The sequence below is a fragment of the Chinchilla lanigera genome, unplaced genomic scaffold, assembly GCF_000276665.1.
Source record: "Chinchilla lanigera isolate Chin_1 unplaced genomic scaffold, ChiLan1.0 scaffold00005, whole genome shotgun sequence".
NCBI lineage: Eukaryota > Metazoa > Chordata > Mammalia > Rodentia > Chinchillidae > Chinchilla > Chinchilla lanigera.
This window is the reverse complement of record NW_004955406.1, coordinates 5,317,645-5,338,181: the sequence shown is the minus strand read 5'-3', so window position 1 is coordinate 5,338,181 and position 20,537 is coordinate 5,317,645. Positions and strand designations below refer to the sequence as shown.

The 20,537-nt window shown below is 38.4% G+C and overlaps 1 protein-coding gene across 3 annotated transcripts in view; it reads right to left on the bottom strand.

The window, feature by feature from the left end:
- Ints7 (integrator complex subunit 7) overlaps positions 1 to 20,537 on the bottom strand; it is a 71,801-nt gene that overhangs the window by 33,315 nt on the left and 17,949 nt on the right. For all 3 annotated transcript variants that reach the window (XM_013520176.1, XM_005374746.2, XM_005374750.1), the window contains 3 exons: positions 14,925 to 14,971; positions 10,979 to 11,178; positions 10,461 to 10,583 (listed from right to left, as the gene is read on the bottom strand). In XM_013520176.1, the coding sequence (XP_013375630.1) occupies positions 10,461 to 10,583; positions 10,979 to 11,178; positions 14,925 to 14,971 (370 nt within the window). The remainder of the gene's footprint in view (positions 1 to 10,460; positions 10,584 to 10,978; positions 11,179 to 14,924; positions 14,972 to 20,537) is intronic.

The window sequence follows — 20,537 nt, the reverse complement described above, 5'->3', positions numbered from 1 at the left end:
TTGACTATTTGGTCTGAATTTCTCCCTCTATGCTAGCTTAACTCACTGCTCAACCAGGGGCCTTGGCCTGAATTACTGTTTTCTGGGTCAGTCTCTAAATAGTGATTTCTTCTTTACCCTGCAATGGGACTGGCCACCAGGGATGTGTTCTAGAGAAGTTTGGTAAAAAGTAGCTCTTTTTTTCTGTCTCTATGTGTCTGTCTGTCTGTCTCTCTCTCTCTTCCCCTCCTTCCCCCTCTCTTTCTATTGTGCGATACTGGGGACTGAACCCTGGTCCTTTCACTGAGCTACATCTTCACTTCACTTCTCTTTTCTTTTTTTTTTGTTTTTTTTCCGGTACCAGGAATCAAACTCTCAACCTTGCGCTTCCCAGGCAGGTGCTGTGCCACTGAGCTAAGTCCCCAGCCCCCACTTCTCTTTTCTTGTCTTTTTTAAAATTTTGAGACAGGGTCTTACCAAGCCACTACATTGTTCAGGCTGGCCTCAAGCTTGTGATCCTCTTGACTCAGCCCTAGAGTTCTGGGAATGTATGGCATTCAACTGTTTACACTCCTTAAAAGTGAGAAGAATGTTAGGTCTGAAAGTACTGTGTTCAAGACACAGCACCTCTAATAGTTTTTGTGTCTCTATTATAATAACCTCAAAGAAAAAGATTACTGAAAGAACTAATTCTCTCAGGCATAACCTGTCATCCTCTTAGATCTATTATAAATACAAATTAAAAACTCTCAGGAGAGATAACGCCAAATATACACCTTTGAGGATATCTAGAACAAGTAACCTTTGCTTTGTAATAGAGGTTGTTTAAACCAAGTAAGATTTATTTGTTCAGATAAGACTGCTCTGATACCAGAATACTGTAAATTATTCAGATAAGACTACAGATAATAATGTACTAAATGAGAGGATTAATAAGTTTAATGCTAACATATTTTTTTTTCTTACTCTTTTTCTTTTTTTTGGTACTGGGAATTGAACTCAGGACCTGGCGCTTGCCAGACAGGCGCTTGTGCCGCTGAGCTACATCCCCAGCCCCAATACTAACATTTAAGTCATCAAAAAATTCAAAGGAAAATATAAACACATTAAAATATTTTAGTTGCTATGAAATTATTTTGGTTTTGATTATATTAATAATATTAATTTTAGCTCTTCCTTCTGGTTTTTAAAATTGTATGATAGCTTTGGATATTTGAATCCACATGAAATTTATAAAACAGCATTAAACCAATAAAAGTAGCAATGGAGTATACATGATTTGAGTTTGGATTATAAAACTAAAAAAAAAAAAAAAGAAATCACTCAGCAATAAGATTAGTCAAGTGGAACACAAAAGACGGAAGTAGTAATGAAGGAAGTCCTAGAACAATAATTACTTTTGGTAACTGTGAATAAAACTTTTAAAGTCAATATATCATTACTTTATAAAGGTAAAATAATTATGCCTGTTTTCTTCTGATAGATTTCAATATTCTAAATTTATATCTTGGCTTTGAAAAATGATTATTTTACTATATTAATTTAATTAAAATCAATACACTTGGTTTTCAGTCAAAGGAAAAAATTCTTTATGGGAAAAACAAATATGAATCAGAACTAAATATCTCAAAGAGAAAAGATATGGTGTAAATGAAATAATAGTAAGCTGTAGAATCAATGAGATAATTAAATTTAAAAAGAGAAACATGACTATAAAAAATGACTTTGGCTGGGAGTGGTACGTGCCTGTAATCTTAGTACTCTGGGAGGCTGGGGCAGGAAGACTGCAAATTTGAGCTCTTGGTCAATTTACTGACTCAATAAAACCTTGTTTTAAAAAATAAAAAAGCGTTCAGCCATCTGATCTTTGACAAAGGGACCAAAAACATGCACTGGAGCAAAGATAGCCTCTTTAACAAATGGTGCTGTGAAATACAAAGAGTAAATCTAGATCTGAGTTTCTCAACATGTACAAAAATAAAAGTGGACCACAGATCTAAATATTAAAACAGAAACAAACTGTTGGAAGATAAAATAGATAAAACTATTGAAGACACAAGCATAAGACTTTTGGAACAGAACTCCACTGCACAAGAAATAACATCAAGAATCAACAAATAGGATCATATCAAAAGCTTCTGCAAAGCAAAGGAAACAACCAACAGAGTGAAGAGACAACCTACAGACTAGGAAAAAGTTTTTGTCAAATGTTCCTTGGACAGAAGACTAATATCTAGAATATATAAAGAATCTCCAAAAGTTAGACACCCCAAAGCAAAAGGCCCAATGAAATAACTGAAGTGAATAGACACTTTTCAGAAGAAGTACAAAAGGCCAATAAATATGTGAAAAAATGTTCAACATCTCTGGTCATTACAGAAATGCAAATTAAAATACCACCTAGACTCTCTCTTACTCCAGAAAGAATGGCTATCATCAAGAAGTCAAATAATAACAAATGTTGGTGAGCTGTAGGGAAAAGGACCCCTTCTACATTGCTGGTGGAAATGTAAACTAGTATAACTACTCTGGAAGTCAGTATGGAGATTCCTCAAAAAACAAAAAACTGAAATTCCATTCAACACAGCTATTCCCCTCAAGGTATCTTCCTCAGAGTTAAAGACATCATAGCAGCAAAACTCATAACAGCTAAATGTTGAAAGTGGCCTACATGTACACCAAAAGATGCATGGATAAAGATGATGTGGTATTTATATATGCAACTGAGCATTACTCTGTCATAACGAACCATAAATTCAAGTTACCCGTAGGAAAATGGATGCACCTTGAGACAATAATGTTAACTGAAATCAGACACACATGCTTCAATGTTGCAAGGTTTCTCTTATATGAGAAACCCAAAGTATATAATTATAATTTAAAGAGTAAATACAAGATAGATCATAGCAAACAGGGAGATAGATTTTTTGCAAAATAGAAGGAGACCAAGAAACGGGGGGGAGAGAGTAAAGGGTGTATTGTACCAACTCCACACAATGAATGTACATTTCTGCAAATATATACTAACAAACACTTTTTAAAAGTGGCAATTTGGGAGGCTGAAGCAGGAAGATCCCAAGTTTGAGTCTTGTTTAGGCAACTTAGTGAGACATTGTCTCTAAAAAGAAAGAGGTTTTTAAAAAGGCCTGGTAACCTAGTGTGAAGGCACTGGACTCAGTCTCCAGGACCATGAAAAAAAAAAGGTAGAAAATACTATTGAAACTAATTTCAGGGTCAAAAAGGAAGTAAAAATTGCCTCATGGAAATTAAAAAAAAAAAAATCATTTACAACAGCACTAATAGCCCACAAATACTTAAAATAAACCTAAAAAACATGTGCAAGATTTATATGCTGGAAAACAAACCACTGATGAGAAACTGAAGAAACGAGATATACTATATTCATAGGTCGGAGAATTTAATGCTATTAAGATGTCAATTCTCAAATTGATCTATAGATGTGAAGACCAATCAAAATCCCAGGAGGCTTTTAAAACAGAAATTGACAAATTCTAAATTTTACATAGTAAGGCAAAGGACCTAGAATAGCTAAAACCTTTTTTAAAAAAACAAAAATAGAGGACTCCTATTACCTGATTCCAAGAGTTAACATAAAGCTACAGTAATCGAGATAGTGTAAACATTTTTTCACATATTTATTGGCCTTTTGTACTGGCTAAAGAATAGATATATAGACCAATAAAACAGAACAGAATCCAGAAATAGATCTACTAAGATTGGTTAAATGATCTGCAAAAAAAGATGCTAAGCTAATCAATGAAGAGAAGGTAAGTCTTTTCTACAGTGCTGGAATATTGTGTGATACAAATGTACCTCAATCATTACTTTGTACCGTATACCAAAGTCAACTTAAAATGGATCACACAGAGAGATAAGTCTAGCAGTTCTAGAAGAAAACAAAGGGGAAAATCTTTGTGACCTTGGAGCAAAGATTTCTCATATAAAACATAATCTGCTTAAAAAATAACTTTTAATAAACTGAATTTCATCAAAATAAGACACCATATTAAATGCACATGCTGGAAGAAAATATTTGCAAAATACTCATCTGATAAAAAGATTTGTGTCCTGAATATAAAAGAACTCAGTAAGATAAAAAGCCTAACTGAAAATGAACAGTTAGAATAGGCACTTCACCAAACAGGAGATATGAACATCAAGGCTGTAAGAAGCTCAACATCAGGGGCTGGGGATTTAGCTCAGCAGCACAGCGCCTGCCTGGCAAGCACGTGGTCGTGAGTTCGATTCCCAGTACTGGGAAAAAAAAAAAAAAAAAAAGGGCAAGTGAAGCTCAACATCATTAGTCACTAGGGAAATGTAAATTAAATCATGAGGAGACACCACTATGCATCTCTTAGAAAGGCTTGGACAAGCCATACAAAACAAAGCACAGGCAAAGATACATAACTATGCTGCTTATATCTTATTGGCTGTGTGTAAGATGGTACAGCCATTTTTGGAAAACAGTGTGGCAGCGCTACTGTTTGACTGTTTGTCCCTCCATTCTCAGGCTGAAATGTAACGGCTACTCCCACAGTATTAAGAAGTAGAAGTTGGGTGTGGCGATAGACACCTATGGTCGAGCACTCTGGGAAGCTGAGGTCGGAGGATCAAAAGTTCAAACACAGTTTTGGCAGCTTAGTGTCCTAGCAAGACCCTTGGTCAAAATAAGAAATAAAAAGAACTAGGGAAGTAGCTCAGTGTAAAATCCCTGAGTCCAGTACCCAGTTCTGTAAAATATCAGAACCATTAAGAAATGATTAGGCCTTGAGGGCTCTGCCCTTACAAATGGATCACTGTTGTGATACTGCAGGTACCTTTATTAGCTCTAGAGTGAGTTCCTTATAGAAGGACATGTTTGGCCCCTCTGCCTCTTTCTCTTGTCCTTTGTCCTTACGCCTCACGATGCATTAAGAAAGTCCTCACCAGATATCAGACCCTTGATCTTGGACTTCTCAGCATCTAAAACCATGAAAAACAACTTTCTTCTATGGTCAATGAATAGGTCAGCAACAATATTTTATAGTAGCAGTAACAAAAGGGACTAAGACAGAAGGCAGTTTCCTTTAAAATTAAACATACATGTATCACACAACTGGGCATTTCCACGGTTTGTTGTTTACCTAAAAAAACTACATACGATAACAGCTTTACTCATCAGAGTTAAAAACTAGAAACACCTAAAAGTATCTACCAACTTACAACTGAATAAAACAATTATTGCAAGTCTATATATTGAAATACTACTCAACAATAAAAAGAAAAGAACTGTTGCTACACACAGCATGAATATCGTAACATTATGTTAAGTGAAAGAAGGCCTAACAATTCCATTTATATAATTCGATTTCTGTTCTGGAAAAACAAAAATTATAGAAGCATAAAGCAGATTGGTGGTTGACAGGGGCTGGGTTAGGGACTAACTACAAAAAACAAGAAAAACAGGGCTGGGGCTATAGCTCAGTGCAAAGGCCAGGCTTCTAATCCCGGTACTGAAAAAAGTTCTACACCTCAATTTGTTGAAACAGTAACACAACTGTATGATTTGTAAAAACTCACTGAATTGTACATCTAGAAAGCTTTCTGTAAATAAATTATGCCATAATAAATCTGCCTTAAAAATGCATTTCAAACTAATGGCAATGAGACAATGTAACACATAATTTATGAAGTGTGGCCTATCTGCATTAATAGGAAAATTAAAAGCTTTATAATGCTTTTATTATTTAAGAAAAATAAAATTAAATGTACTAAACATTTCTCAAGGAGAGAGAAAGCCAAGGAGCTTTCTAATGAAATCAAGAAAAAGGGAGGTCTGGGCATGCAGCTCAGTGGGGGAACATTTGCCTCACAGTCCTGAGATGCAAAGGATTCAGAGCTAAGTGACAGACATCTCCTATTAATCTCCTCTTGTCTGCAGTCCCACTGACCTCACACCCATGAAGGCCCTTTTCTGTCCTCTCTGCTGGTACCGCTCTTTCCCAAGAGGCTCGTAGGCTGACATTTTGAGGTCCTTGCTCAAGTGTTAACTTCTTAGAAAGGGTTTCCCTGCCCACTGCATTTTTAAGTAACGACTTCCATCTTTCACACTCTCTCATCCCCGTTCTCTACTTTATTTTTCTCCACAGCATTTATTACCATCTGACCTCTCTGCCCAGCAGAAGCAAATGGTTCTTTTCTAGGAGTGCACTTCCATTCTGAACCTCAGAGAACTCCCACAGACTTTTTCAAGGAAAATGAGCAGTGCAAAGTAAAAAAGCAACCAAGTATACAAGAAAAATGGGTACTGTGGTAAAGAACCAACAGAAACAGGAGAAAGACACCTGGAAGGACCTCAGATAAGCTGCAGAGTTCATTAGTAACTAACACGTATATAAGAAGAAATTATCCAGAACACAGCAGGAAGAAACAAAAGTAAGACAATAAAGAATAAATTTAAATAGACAGCGAGAAGAAAATAGGAGACACAGGCAGATTCTGAAGGAACTATGACTGACAATTTCCCCAAACTGTTGAAAGACACCAATCTTCTGATCCAAGAAGCCTAACTAATCTATAAAGTTTAAAGCGATTATATCCATAACCAGCCATTTCATGTGGAACTGCAGAGCACCAAGTCACAGAAAAATTTAAAAGCAGAAAAAAGAACACTAAAGCTTTCAAAGGAGTACAGCTACTTCTCAGCAGTTTTTTTTCTGGTACCGGGAATCAAACTCATGACCTCACGCTTGCCAGGCAGGCGCTGTGCCGCTGAGCTAACTCCCCAGCCCCTCAGCAGTATTAATGGAAGCCACAAGACAATAGAATGCTAGCCTAGGAATTCTATCCCCAGCGAAGGGGGAAGACTGAGGACAAAATAAAGACATATGAGCGTCAAGAGACAGACAGGCATCCTGAGAGTTCCCACCAGACTCAGTGAAGGACCTTACAGAGAAGGAAAGCATCCCAGGGAGGACATCCACGGTGCAAGAAGAGAAGTGAAGACAGTGGAAGGTCCCAATGCACACTGCAGCTATAAAGCAGTAACAAAACTGTATGATAACAAATGACAGAACTGAAACCTATGAGGACAACACATACACATTTACAGGGATGTTGCTATGGTTTAGATACAGTCTGAACTCGCTCCCTTTGGTTTCACGTATTGAAATTTACTCCACATTCTGAGGTATCAAGACGGTGGACACTTAATTCAACTATGGTGTTCAGAGGCTGAGCCTTTGGGAATGACTAGTAGTAGATGAGGTCACTGAGGAAGCCTCCATGGCTGAGTCCTGGTGACTTTAGGAGAGGAAGAGAGAGCAGAAGAGACACAGGCTCATGCGCGCTCCCTGACTCTGCCACGCTATACCCTGTGGTGTGTGTGAGGCAGCCATCGCCACATGTGGCCTCTCGACCATGAGCCTCCAGAACCCTGGAGCCAAAAATACCTCTTTCTGTCAGAACTAACCCAGTCTGCGGTATGCATCAGGAAGCAACAGAAACTGGACTAATGCAGATGTAAATGGAGTTAAAATGCATCCTAACGTCTTTGTAGCAAAATTAACCATAGACTTCATAATAACTATGCATGGGATAACATTTCCAGGATAATAACTACAATATAAAGTGACTGCAAACTTCCTATTCAAAGTAAGAATAGTTGTGTTATGGCTATAACTAGTTTATATCATAAACTATTTCTAAGTGGGCAAAATTAAAATTTGGTAATTCTATAATCAAACACTGATAATTCTACATGTTGGCAGGAATGTAGATCAATGGGCTCTTACACACAGCAGGAATGCAAACTGGTTCATTTACTCTGAAAAGCACCTTCACATAGTAAGGTATTGAAAACAGTCCAGGAAGCAGCCCTCCTAAAAAAGGGGAAAAGAATGGAAGAGACACAGAATGCACAAAATATGACAGCAGATTTTAACTCTTATATAATACATCACGGTATATGTAAATGAATCAAAGGCCCCACTAGAAAATGACAAAGTCTGCTAGGATGAATTAAAAATAATTCAATTAAGTGATATTTATAAGAAATAGCAGAAATATAAAAATATATAGAATCAAAGCAAAGCTATGACAATCTGCCATGTAAATCTTTCTTAGAGACTTTTTCTTGTTGCTGAAACAAAACACCTGCCACCCAAAGTTAGAGGAAGAAAGGATTATTTGGCTCATCGTTTGTTAAGGTTTTAGTTCATAGTTGGCTGGCTCCAAGGCAGGGTGGCACAGCAGAGGGGCATCACAGAGGAGAAAGTTTGTGGCAGGCAGAAGGCAGCAAGGAAGGAACAAACAACGATCCTCTTTCTGTCCCTATATTTTATTCAAGAAGTATCGCCTAAGAGTGGGTAGCACTCATACCCAGGATGGGACACCTTAATCCTACCCAGAGCTGTGCCAAACCAATCAGTGGACTAATTTAGTAACCACGCACTCTTGATTCCAGCATCACACACTCTTGATCCAGCCACCTCTGAAAAGCCCCACCTATGACAGCACAAAGTGGTGGGGGAACACACAAGCTATAATAAAATATATCTAGGAGAAGGCTAACGTGGCTATATTAATATCAAACAAAATAGACGAAGGCAAGAGATATATTAGAGAGACCTAGTGTGCCCATGCATTGGAAGACTTATTATTGTCTTAATATCAATTTCTGACAAACCAATTTTTACATTCAATGTAATTCCAAATTGTCAAATTTTTTTATGGACTTGCCAATGACTAACAAAGTATGTTTATCCAAAATATATAAAAAGCATCTCCAAATAAACAGAAAAATAGGCAAGAGACTTATATAGCCACATTATAAAAAAGGAATCCAAATAGCCAATGAACATAGTAAGCAGCTTATTTTTACTATGGATATAGAAGGGTGTAGATCAACATGGACTCTTATACACAGCATGAATGCAAACTGGATCATTCATTTTGAAAAGCAGTGTGACGTGACCTGGTTCGGCTGAAAGAAAATACAGTCAGAAATTTCATTCCTATCTCCGCTCTGAAGAAACTCTTGCACATGTGCACCAGGAGAGAAATAACGCTCACAGAACACAATCTGCAATAGTGCCACGTTGGAAATAATCCATCAGGAGCAAAGAAGTCATGGCACATCCATGTAATGGGATCAATACAGCTGTCAGGGAAGGAACTGAGCTACATGGCTGTTCTCTGCACTGCTCTGTAGAAGAAAAAAATGGGAAGGAGTAACACAATATTCCTCACTTATCTTTCTAAATACCTAAGTTGGGTTTGTGCACAGATTCCCTTAAATAATTAAAGTACGCTTTCAGAAGGACAGTAGCAGAAAAATTACTAGGTAAGGGACCAGAGGACAGCTCTTTCAACTAATGCCTAATTAAATTCTCTTAAGAAGCTCTTTTAAACATATTACATCCCTCTGAATTCTAACTGCTTATCAATTAAATGCAAATACTGTCCTTATCTCTTGTGATATTTGTGAGTATCAAATAACATAGTAAAACACGTTTAGAATACTTCAAACAAAAACAATGAAACACAGCTGCTTAGTTTTCATAAACAGAAATTCAAGTATTTTTTGATGGGGCAGACAGGGTCTTGCTGTTAGTTCAGGCTTGCCTTGAACTCAGAATATAGCACAGGCTGGCCTCTACCTCTAGTGATCCTCCTGTCTCAGCCTCTCAAGTGGTAGGATTACAGGTGTGCACTACCACAATTTTAATACATTACGGCCTTGTTGTTGCCAAGAGACAAAAATTAAATCCATGACAATAAAGGTCAACTTCTAACAATCTTTTACTTTAGATAGTGTTTAAAAATAGTATTCATCTGTTATCTGTAATGGGTAAACAAGGTTTTATTTTGAGAAAAAATAAATATGAAACAGGAATTTAAGCTAAGAAATGGTGTGCAAGATGTCACCTCAACAGCCTAGAGTGAGATCTGCTCTTGTGTTTATGAAAGCAAAGTCAAGAATGTCTTTTAACATCTGTGATTCCAGCACTTAGAAGGCTGAGACAGGAAGACTATGAGTTTGAGGCCAACCTGGGCTATAAACTAAGACCCTGTCTCAATCCATGAAAAGGAGAAATCCACTTTGCCATGTTACCCATCCAGCCGCTGTGCTATACCAAATCACAGCTGGCACCTAAGTTGTCCTCCCTAAATTGACTAAATGAGAGAGGAATAAATTGAGCTTTGAATTAGCCTCAGTGCAGCTACAGGAAAATTAAGACACTGAGAAGCAAGCCCACTCACTAAAACAAACTTAAACATTGAGAGACAGGTTTCTTTATTTTGCCACTGATAAAATGACTTCTCCCACAACATTAACAATGCTCTTAAGAGGTTTTTCATAGTCAACCATTGAGAAGATGACAGAGATAAAAATATGATGCCAAGCAGCTTATTACAATTTATTATTCATGTTATATTATTTATCTATATGAAATATTAATGGTCGAAGTCCCACATACCTGAATATTCTCCCTACTCCAAGTGTGTGGTGTTTTACTGGCAAGTAACTTCAAATCTTGAATAGCAAGTCTCTTTACGGCTTTCCTGGGATCATTCTTCAAATACTGCAACAGAAGCTGAATCTACAAAAGAATTTAAGTTACTCCAGGAACAATACTTCCACTGAAATCTTCACTAGGGATGCAGCGTTGTTAGTGAACTTCAGATCTGCGGTAGGATTCCCTTTAAATCGGACCCTGTCACCTATCAGCTATGTGCCCACATTTGAAACTCTTTCTCCCCATGTGTAAAATACCATTTGACAGCTGGCCCTTTCAGAATCTCAACTCTTCCTTTACTGACAGCTTCATATCCTGTTACAGTTTCCTTTACAGCTTCCAGGAATATAAACAAGGAAATTCCAGTGATTGATCTTCACTGGAGAAAAGGACCTTAATGTTACCAAAATGTATAGATTACTTCCTTATTTTTTATCATATATTTAATATGGAAGGTTACTGGAGAAAATTGAAGTTACCTGTTTGGGTGTATCAACCAAGGATGAGGCCGCAAGCAGAGTGAAAGTGTGCAAAGAAACGATCACCATCTTGGTGGAGGGGTAGGACGTGACCAGCTGCTGCAGGAGCTGCCGCGCGCTGGAAGCCAGGATGGCGTCATGGTGCATGTGCTGCAGGATGGGGATCAACTTCAGCTTCAAGTCCACCGGGGTAGCTAAACCTAGGTACAGGAAGACTTCTCAGAGGTTTCTGGTCAGCATCCTCAATAACAGTTCAGATTACAAGGATCTGATTCAATCAGCAAAATGTCCATTTAAAAATAAGTCATATACTGATACATTCTCATGTTTATAACACTGAAGATTATACTAGAAGTCATCAGTGGTTCAACAGTTTTCCAAAAGTACTTACCTTAGTATAAAACTACATGCTGGCCCTTATCAGCATTCTGCCAGAAAATCCCACAGACACAGTAGAAAGCAGTTATATTTGCTTCCTATTTCTTCTCATATTCATAAAGACCCCACACAAGTATGCACGTACAGTATATATAAAGTCTGCCTGAAAATGTATATATCGGGAAAAGAAAGCTTGTACAAATATTTTAATACTGAATTTATTGAGACATCATGAGATAAATACAAGTTACTTTTGGCCTCTACAGTTACAAGAGGTGCTCAAAGTGGTGGCCGTTGGTGTCTAGACATTTATTAGTGCGGAATATTGAAGTGTGGATGCATCTTTTTGGCAGACTCTGTATATGCATACACACTTGAGTACAATTTGCATGTATGAACAATTACTTATTTTCTTCAACAGCTTAATCAAGATTAAGGTAGGAATGGATTGTGTAGACTGGTTTTGATGTTCTCTGAGTTTTAGCTCCCTTTACAGCTGGAACTCCATGATGACTAACCCCAGTACATCTTTTCTTGTCAACACCGGAGTTCAGCAAAAACAAAAAAATCTGCTTCTTCTGTGGCATGACTTTGTGGTACTAGAAAACAAAAATTTCTCATTGCAACATGCTATAAACATGCTAAAAGCCATTCTATACTCTGCAGATCAGTTCCCACAGTGACTGCTGCTATGAACATAAGAGAGTATTTCCACATGAAATGCCGGCTCCTCTCTACAAGCTCCCTTGCTATCTGGCCTCTCTCTTTGGGTTTGGCCAAAGCAAAGAGCATCACCAAGAGGCAGGAAGAAGAATGAGGCCAGTTTTACCATCTGTTTTTTTCTGTGTGGAGTCACATGCTGCCCATGTTGTTACTATTTTGATTCTTAGGGTACCAAATGCATCTGACACAGACTATTCTGTCCTTGAAACTCTCCCAATGGCTTCTGCTTTTTCACTCTTGCCTGGTTTCTACCCCTTTCCTCTAGCTGTTTCTTCTCAATCTCCTTCAGGGTCTCCTCCCCTTAGTTTAATTTCTGGTCTTGCACTAAATTGGTAATGAATTCTTCTCCAAGCCTTTGTATTTTCTCTGAGCTGAGAATCTCTCCGCCTCGGTGACAAGCTAAGGACTGCTGCCCACCCTCCTTCCCACCCCGAACTTCAGATGCGCATATCCCACCACCTCCAGTCACCTCCAGTAGCATGCAGCAGCAGCTTTTGTACTTAACAGGGAGCTTCTTTAAGGGAACTTCTGATCTTCACCCCTAAACTGACCAACCAAAAATGATAGCACCTCAGTAAGTGACAACTGCATGATTACAGCCATTAAGATTTTGGAGCTTTTTTTCACTTCTTCCCTCTCTCCCTCTTTTCCACATCCTAGTTTCAAAATTATTAGCAAATTTTGTTGGTTCTAGCTACAAAATATAACCCAAATCTGTGTCTTCCCCCTTGTCAGCATGCTGAGCCATCCCCACCACCATCTCTTGACTGAATTATTCAGTCTCCTAAGTGTTCTCCCTACTTAGGCCTTTTCCCGCGGCAGCCTCCTGTCTCACAGCCCTCTTTCCTCAAGCCCACTGTCAACCCAGCAGTCAGAGGGACTCTTTGTCAATGCTTTCAGACATCTTCGTGATTAAGATTTAAGGTGATTTGGAGGTGTAACTCTGCAGAAGCAGAAGCAGCTTAAAGCGAAACATCAGATACCCTCTTCCTACAACTCCCCTTCCATTTCCATCTTAGGTCCCAGTCTTCCTCCACCCCACCCACATCCTCTGTTTTCTTCCTGCTCTCGCCTCCTAGTTCTTGTTCTTTTATGTATTTATTTTGAGCCTAAATGTTTTTGCTGTTGTTCCAGTGCTAAGCACTGAACCCAGGGCTCATGCGCCAACCAGACATTCTACCACTGAATCACACCCCAAGCTTACTTATTTTTAGATAAAATTCAAAGACTAAAGCAGTGAGTGGAAGTACAGATTAATGAATTTCTACACCTGTTTAAGTCTACATGATCACCACTCAGATACACGAAGCTCTCCAGCACCCCAGAGGCTCGAATGTTGAGCTTACATCCATCCACTCCCTTGCTACCTGCCCCATCTAAGTTCAACAATGGAGAGCCCCAGCAGAGATGAGAGAGTAAGGTCCCAGTATGTAGTCCCTGGTCCCTCCTCTGCAGGGCCACACCATGCTCACAAGAGGTCAGATTTTCAAAGTGGCACTTGCGACTGCAAGTTCCTAGTACCCACTTCGGCGCCTAGACCAGAGGTGGTGGAAGGTATCACCAGGCTTACAGACTGCATTAGCTTCTACCCGCCCACACCTTCCTAAATGGTTCCTTTCTCAGCCCCTCCTTGAATTATTCTAATTCAGGTATGCCACCCACCTCCGATGAGATCCCCTCTAACACAGTCGGCATTTTTTTTTTTTCCCTCCGGTACTGGGAACTGAACTCTTGACCTTGCGCTTGCCAGGCAGGCGCTTTGCCGCTGAGCTAAATCCCCAGCCCGACAGTCGGTGTTTAATAAAAGCCTCCTCAGTGAGTGAGTGATGCTGCTTTCTCCTATAATCAAGGCAATCTGCAGGAATGCCTTGTAGTAGAAGAAAAAAATAACAAGTGAATAAAGGGGAACAGGAGAAAGCTCAATCACATTATCTTGATCTTTAAGTGATTTTTTTTATTTATGCAAAGTGAGCAAGTTGTCTTTATTTTTAGGTGTAAAGAATTTAAATGTATCCAAAATATAACTACAAAAATTCCTGTCTTAGAAAAGGATGATAACGGTGTGATTAAAAGTGCAGCCTTCAAAGCCAAACTGCTACTTAGTAGCTGGGGACTCTGGCCAAATGGCTGAGCTTTACTGTGGCTCTACTTCCTCTGCTGTAAACTGGATCCAGCAGTATCACCTACCCAGAGCTGCCAGGTCGCACAACTCACAGGAATGCCATTTGTAAGAACACAAAGAAAGTGGTGTTCTCTAGAGCTGTGCAATGCTGCAGTCCCAGAGCTGCCTTTAACAAATGTTATAAAGATAAACGAGGTTAACACACAGGAGGCATCATTTAGTACGTGGAACTGGGAAACTAGAGCTTTGCAGACTATGGTAAGGAATTTGGATTTGATTCTAGTAACAAATGGAAGACACGGGAGGGACAGCAGCAGACAAACTCCAGAGCTCCTAATAACACCAACCTCCCTCAGGTCAGAACGTTCCTCCCCTGTCCGGCATGGGCCACTCCTCTCCTTCCTTCCCGTCTCATTCCCTCAGAAGGAAGTGACATATACAAAACAGACAAGTCCACCTCCCGCCCTGCCCACTACTCCTGGGATTCTCTCTCCTTTCTATCTCACATTTCCTCCATAGCACCTGAATTATCACATCATATCTCTGCCCACTCCACCCTTGACAACATGAGGGCTAGGGCTTTTCCTGGCAGGTGGGAGATGTTTAATAACTATTACTTGCATGAACAGTGACAAGCACAAGGTAAGTACTTAATAAATGTTAGCAACGATTATCAATATCAATCCCACTGTCAGGTCTTTTTACTAAATGAACCATACATACCTTGAATCATTTCACTGATTTTGTTACAGATTCCTACAGCAAAATCCCTACGGAAAGAGAGAACAGTAAGAATTTTAAAAATCAAAACAATTCAATTTGCATAAGTTTTCTAAGGAGCTGACACAGAACACAACTGGCACAGAAGAAAAGCAATATTCCAAATCATAACTAATATTCCAAAGGTCAGGTGCTTAAGAGCCCTGACTTGAGAATGCTTTGCAGGTATCATTTAGTGACACTGAAAGAATCAAGGTCACTATTAGCAAATATGATTTAACATACACTTTCCTTTAAGAAAAGCTTTTAACACACATGCTGTAATCATATAACCAATACAGTCAATTCTTAACATGAATTTTAGAAAGAGCAGGTATGAAGAAATATAGTAGGAAATATGAATAGAATTTTATGAAAAACCAAACTAAAGTTAGCCATGCTTTAAATATGAGACACTTGTATTTTCCAAGGTACTTTTGATTTTATTATAGTATAGAAAAATCACTTGATTTGGAAAGGGTAATGACATAAATACTTGAGATAAACTATTCTATACTGTGGAAGGAAATGATAGCGATAATACCATAAAATGGCTTATTTAGCCATAAGTAATACACAGATATGAAATCCTTCCTGTAGGTCAGTGGAAGTCTAAACAAACTATTTTCTGCCATTAGGATATTATCTGCTATTTCAATTTGTCTTAGAAGTGAACAGTGGGGTTTTCTAAAGGCTACACAATGTATTAGCTTTTCTCAACAGCTAAGGCAATGCATGCTGTTTTCTAATTTCATTTTTTGCAGTGCTGGGACTAGAACCCCAGGGCCTTGTGTGTGCTAGCTAGGTGCTCTGCCACTGAGCGACATCCCCAGCTCTTAGAAATTTTTGAGGTAGTGGGTTTAGTGCATAACGTGGTCTCTGAGATTAATTCAGTTTGCTCTCAACTCCTTTATATGCTTTATCTTAGATTTTATCTACTATAATCTCTATAGCCTTACTATCAAACAATACATCATTATTTTGAAATCCTGAAGTTTTCTTCTGCTTACTAGAAATGTATCAAGTACACTTTGTCTTACTTTGCAGTTAAAATTTGAAAAATTTCCACAATTACATACTTTTGCTTCAGCATTTGGCAGTATTTCATTTTAAAGCCAATGAAAGTTTATCTGCAATTTTTTTCTTATACTTAAGGGTGAACTGTTCGTTTGAAAACTCAGAAGATTTGTTCTCTCAGCAAAAGCTGTATTAGCTAGATCTGGAGATGCTGAAAGGGATGAAACTGACAAATCAGAGACTTCCCTAACTCACAAAAGGCAGGAATCTATTCTAAATAAAACGGCCAAACTATAAAAACAAAAATAGGAATCTGACTAAAGCTAGTCCTTGGCACTACAGATATTAATATTCTAACCTACTGTGCTTTCTACAACTAAATATTTTCAAACATGGTACAGCACCAGTTAAGTTGTGGCTTTATTTTAAGACCATTTAGAATTAAACAAAAGGACTAAGTATTTTAACTATGAATGTAATATACTTTTTCTTTGGTGGTACTAGGAACGGAACCCAAGGGTGCTCTACCAGTAAGCTACTCCCCTAGCTCCTTTTTTACGTTCTATTTTGAGGCAGGGTCTTGCAGAGTTACCCAAACTGGCCTTGAACTTACAGTCTTGATGCAATGGGATGTAAATAGCTGGATTACAGGTGTAGGCTACCAAACTCAGGTGTGAAGTGCTCTTTAAAATAAAATTACTGATGACAGCTTTTCAAACGAGAAATGACAAAAGGATGAGCAATCCAAGCGCACTGGCTGGAGAAGGACACACTGGTCGGGGGACGCAGGACCTGGCCGGGGTGACTGCACGAAAGCTGGCGGGAAGCACTGAGGCACTGCTGCTCTCTAGCGCCTGTCCAAGTGTGGCCGCAAATGCAAAGAACGATCAGTCGCCCGTCTGCAGAATTTCATTCTTGCCTGACAAATGGACAAATCTGAAGACGTGGCTGGATGTTTTGTTTTATTCATAACTGTTCATATCAGCAACATTTCATCATAGAATATCTTCTTTTACATGAATTCCTGACAACAAATGCTATTTGTAATGAGATTCATAGTGAGTAATTTTTTTTAAAGTCTCATGCTTTATCCTGAAACAATGACATTGATAATTTCAGCTCTGTTAAAGACCTAATGATTAAAAATTCTGTAACTTGGCAAGAATCAAGGTAATAGTCTCTGCATTATTCAGAGACTATATACTCACATAAAAGAAAGGAAAAGTTGAATTACTGTTCTCAGTAAAGCAGTGAAAAGTTACTAATTTTTTAAATCTCAACTCTTGGGTGCATGTGCCTTTACTATTACTATTCTCTGACAAACTGGCATGAGCCCGTAAAGAGCACAGTGGCACACTTCACAGAAAGTGGCAGTGTCCCGCTTGGGAGATGGCACGAACTGGCCAGTCTTTCACAGACACCATGGACGTACAGGGTCCGCTACCCGGCAGACACACTTTGGAGAGAACAAAATGAGCTTGGAACTCGAAGGCAAATAATTAAGAGTATTTATTGTCAATTATAATTATTTGAGCTTAATTTTTGAAAAAAGAAAGAATTTTAGAAAACTTCTATTTGTCACCATGAGTTTGCAAACTTAATACAATACCTAAAGCCTTTCCTGGTAACACTGGTGGTCGTGAGAACAAGTGTGGCCCTCTGATAAGACACAATAAAACGAGTCAACATCTGGCAGGCCTGCATAGCACAGCAAACCAGCATCTTCTGAAAGACTAAAACCTAAGATTTTAAACCACACATTTACTCATGAAGGTTCTGAAAATACTGTACTCCTCCCTGTCGAACTATGCATCTGTGTCAGACTGGATTTTCTTCATATGCTTTTATCAAAATAACACATTATAGCAGATTTGCTGAATGCAGAAGCAGATGTGAGATCAGGTCAGACATTAAAGAGTTTTGCAACAATGTGCAACATTCTTCTCACAAAATTGTTTTTTGTTTTGGAACAATTATTTTCACAGGTATTTTTATATTAACATATTATGGGTATGTTATTTTTAAAATGAGTCAATTTTTTTGTTGTTTTTTGTTTTTTTGTCTTTTTGAGACAGGGTTCCACTATGCAGTTCAGGCAGCCCAGGCTGGCCTCGAACTCCCAGAAATCCTCCTGCCTCAGCCTCCAGAGTGCTAGTATTATAGGTATGGCCACCATGCCTGGCTGAATAAATGTTTTTAACAGTTAGCCATTTAAATTTCTTACAGTAAATAGCCACAGTCCACATGAACAAAAGCTCTCTCAGAATCTCAGTAATATTTTAGGAGTACAAAGGGATTCTGTTAACAGTTCAAAAACCACTTTTCTAAAAGATCAGTCTCACAGTCACATACAAAAGGTGTAAAATGTTTCTGAGGTGTGAGGGTAGCAGTTCACACTGGTTACCAGTGGTGCTGCAGCTTTCAGAGTGTTCAATGACACAAACTGCCTGCTGCGGCACACGTCGATTGAGTTCAGCACTACTGCTGGTTACACACAGATGACGAGTTCCCATCTCCAACAGATCTGCACCTTGCTCTGCCCGAACCTCCCTCCTCTGCACACCTGTCCCAGCGCTCTGCAGGGAGGCCCTGACTGCCCGAGCTAACACAGCTCACTCAGGCCATTATCCACGTACCCTTGTATTTCTTTGTAACTAAAATCCGCAATTATTTTGTGTTTACATAATAACAGGGCCTAATCTTCACCCCTGTCTTCCTGGTGCTTAGAATAATATATAGAGATGCTGTCTACTCAAAAATTTCTTCACCAATTACAAAAAAATTTTTTATATCAACTCAAAATTTAAAAGTCTGTGACAAGCCTTTAGGGTCAATAAGCAGCAAACCAGAAGCCATAAGTGTTTTAATCTAACAACAATTTTTTGATTCCTAGTGTCTACATGTAAACATGGTGAGACTAACCAAAACTTCTCATTCCCGCCACACACTGCATACCTTCCCGCCAGACCTCACCGCAGCGGGCAGGGGTCCTGCTATCTAACAACTGGCTGACGCCAGGATACAACTGTCCCTTCCACAGGGAGCCAGTGCTCTTGCGCTGACCACAGCTGCCGCTCCAGGTCTCCGTGCTCACTGACAATGTTCTCCACCCAGGGACTTGCTTATTAAAAATAGGAACTCTAACTAAAATAACAAGTCAGATGTAGTTACAGTAAGAAAGACAGGAAGAATAGGATTAAATATAAAAAACAGGATTAAATAAATTCTTATGGCATTATTTGGCCAGCTACTCTGATCTGTTTAAGATTCAAAACTGACTGAAATACCAGATATGTGCTCTCAAGCCAGGGCATTATTTCTAGAGGAAGAGGTAGACACTGATCTCAGAAATATGCTTAATTAATTTTATACTTTGATATATGTAGATAAGTTCTCTAGGCTTTCCTTGTAGACTAATTTACTATTTCTTATATCACAATCCATGTATATTCTACTCATGTATGTTATGCTAAAACTGGGTCTACTTAACCAATTGATGTGTTTACTGGGTATCAATTCTCTAAGTGAAGAATCTTATTTCTACATTAGTCTCAATCATTTTCCAAACAGACTGGAAATCTCACAGTAAAAATAAAATTAGCTTCTGCCATAATGAATGTAATCATTATATGACGCAAATATGTATTGAAGTAATAAAAATTTGAAACATAAAAATACCTTCTAATAACATGAAAAAACCTGAGCTATAAAGAATTTTCTTATATGAAATTTAATGAGTAGATGAGAAGTTTATCCAAATTTAGAAACTAAATTTAGCTGAGAATGGTGGTGCATGTCAGTAATCTCAGCACTTGGGAGTTTGAGGCAGGATGATCACTGGAAGTTTGAAGCCTGCCTGGGCTACATGGTGAGTTCAAGGCCAGCCTGAAATACAGAGTGAGACCTTGTGTCAAAAAACAAACCACAAATAAATAATAAAATACATGTAGAAAATGACCTTTAGAATTATTGGATGTACATTATTTAATCATTTACTCTGAGACTATAAGCCACCAACACCTTGGCAGTGGCCATGAGATGGTGACTATTCACAGGTATAATTCAGAAAAATAATTTTCTATGCACAGGTATAAGACTCTCAGTAGCAGTAACTTTTCATAGGAAACATGCCTATTTTTAAAAGCATAAATAGGAATTGTATTTACTCAGACAGGACGGGAGATACAGCTTAGTGGCACAGAGCCTGCCTTGCAAGTGTGAGGTCATGAGTTCGATTCCCAGTACAAAAAAAAAAATTAAAGACATATATTTACTCAGATATTTCTCAATTACTATAAAATACTTTGTTTTGAGGGATGAAAATAAGAATTACATGAGTTTTAAACTATTTTTTTAAAATGAGTAATCCTAGGAAGTCTGAAGGTTTGAGAAAAGCATCTGAAGAGAATATAACTGAAATCAAAGACGGTTGATAATTATTTCAAGTTTTCACATGAAGCTGATTATCTTAATGGAACTGCTATTATTTACCTGATTATAAAACTAATACTAGTTCGGGCTGGGGATTTAGCTCAGCGGCAAAGCGCCTGCCTGTCAAGC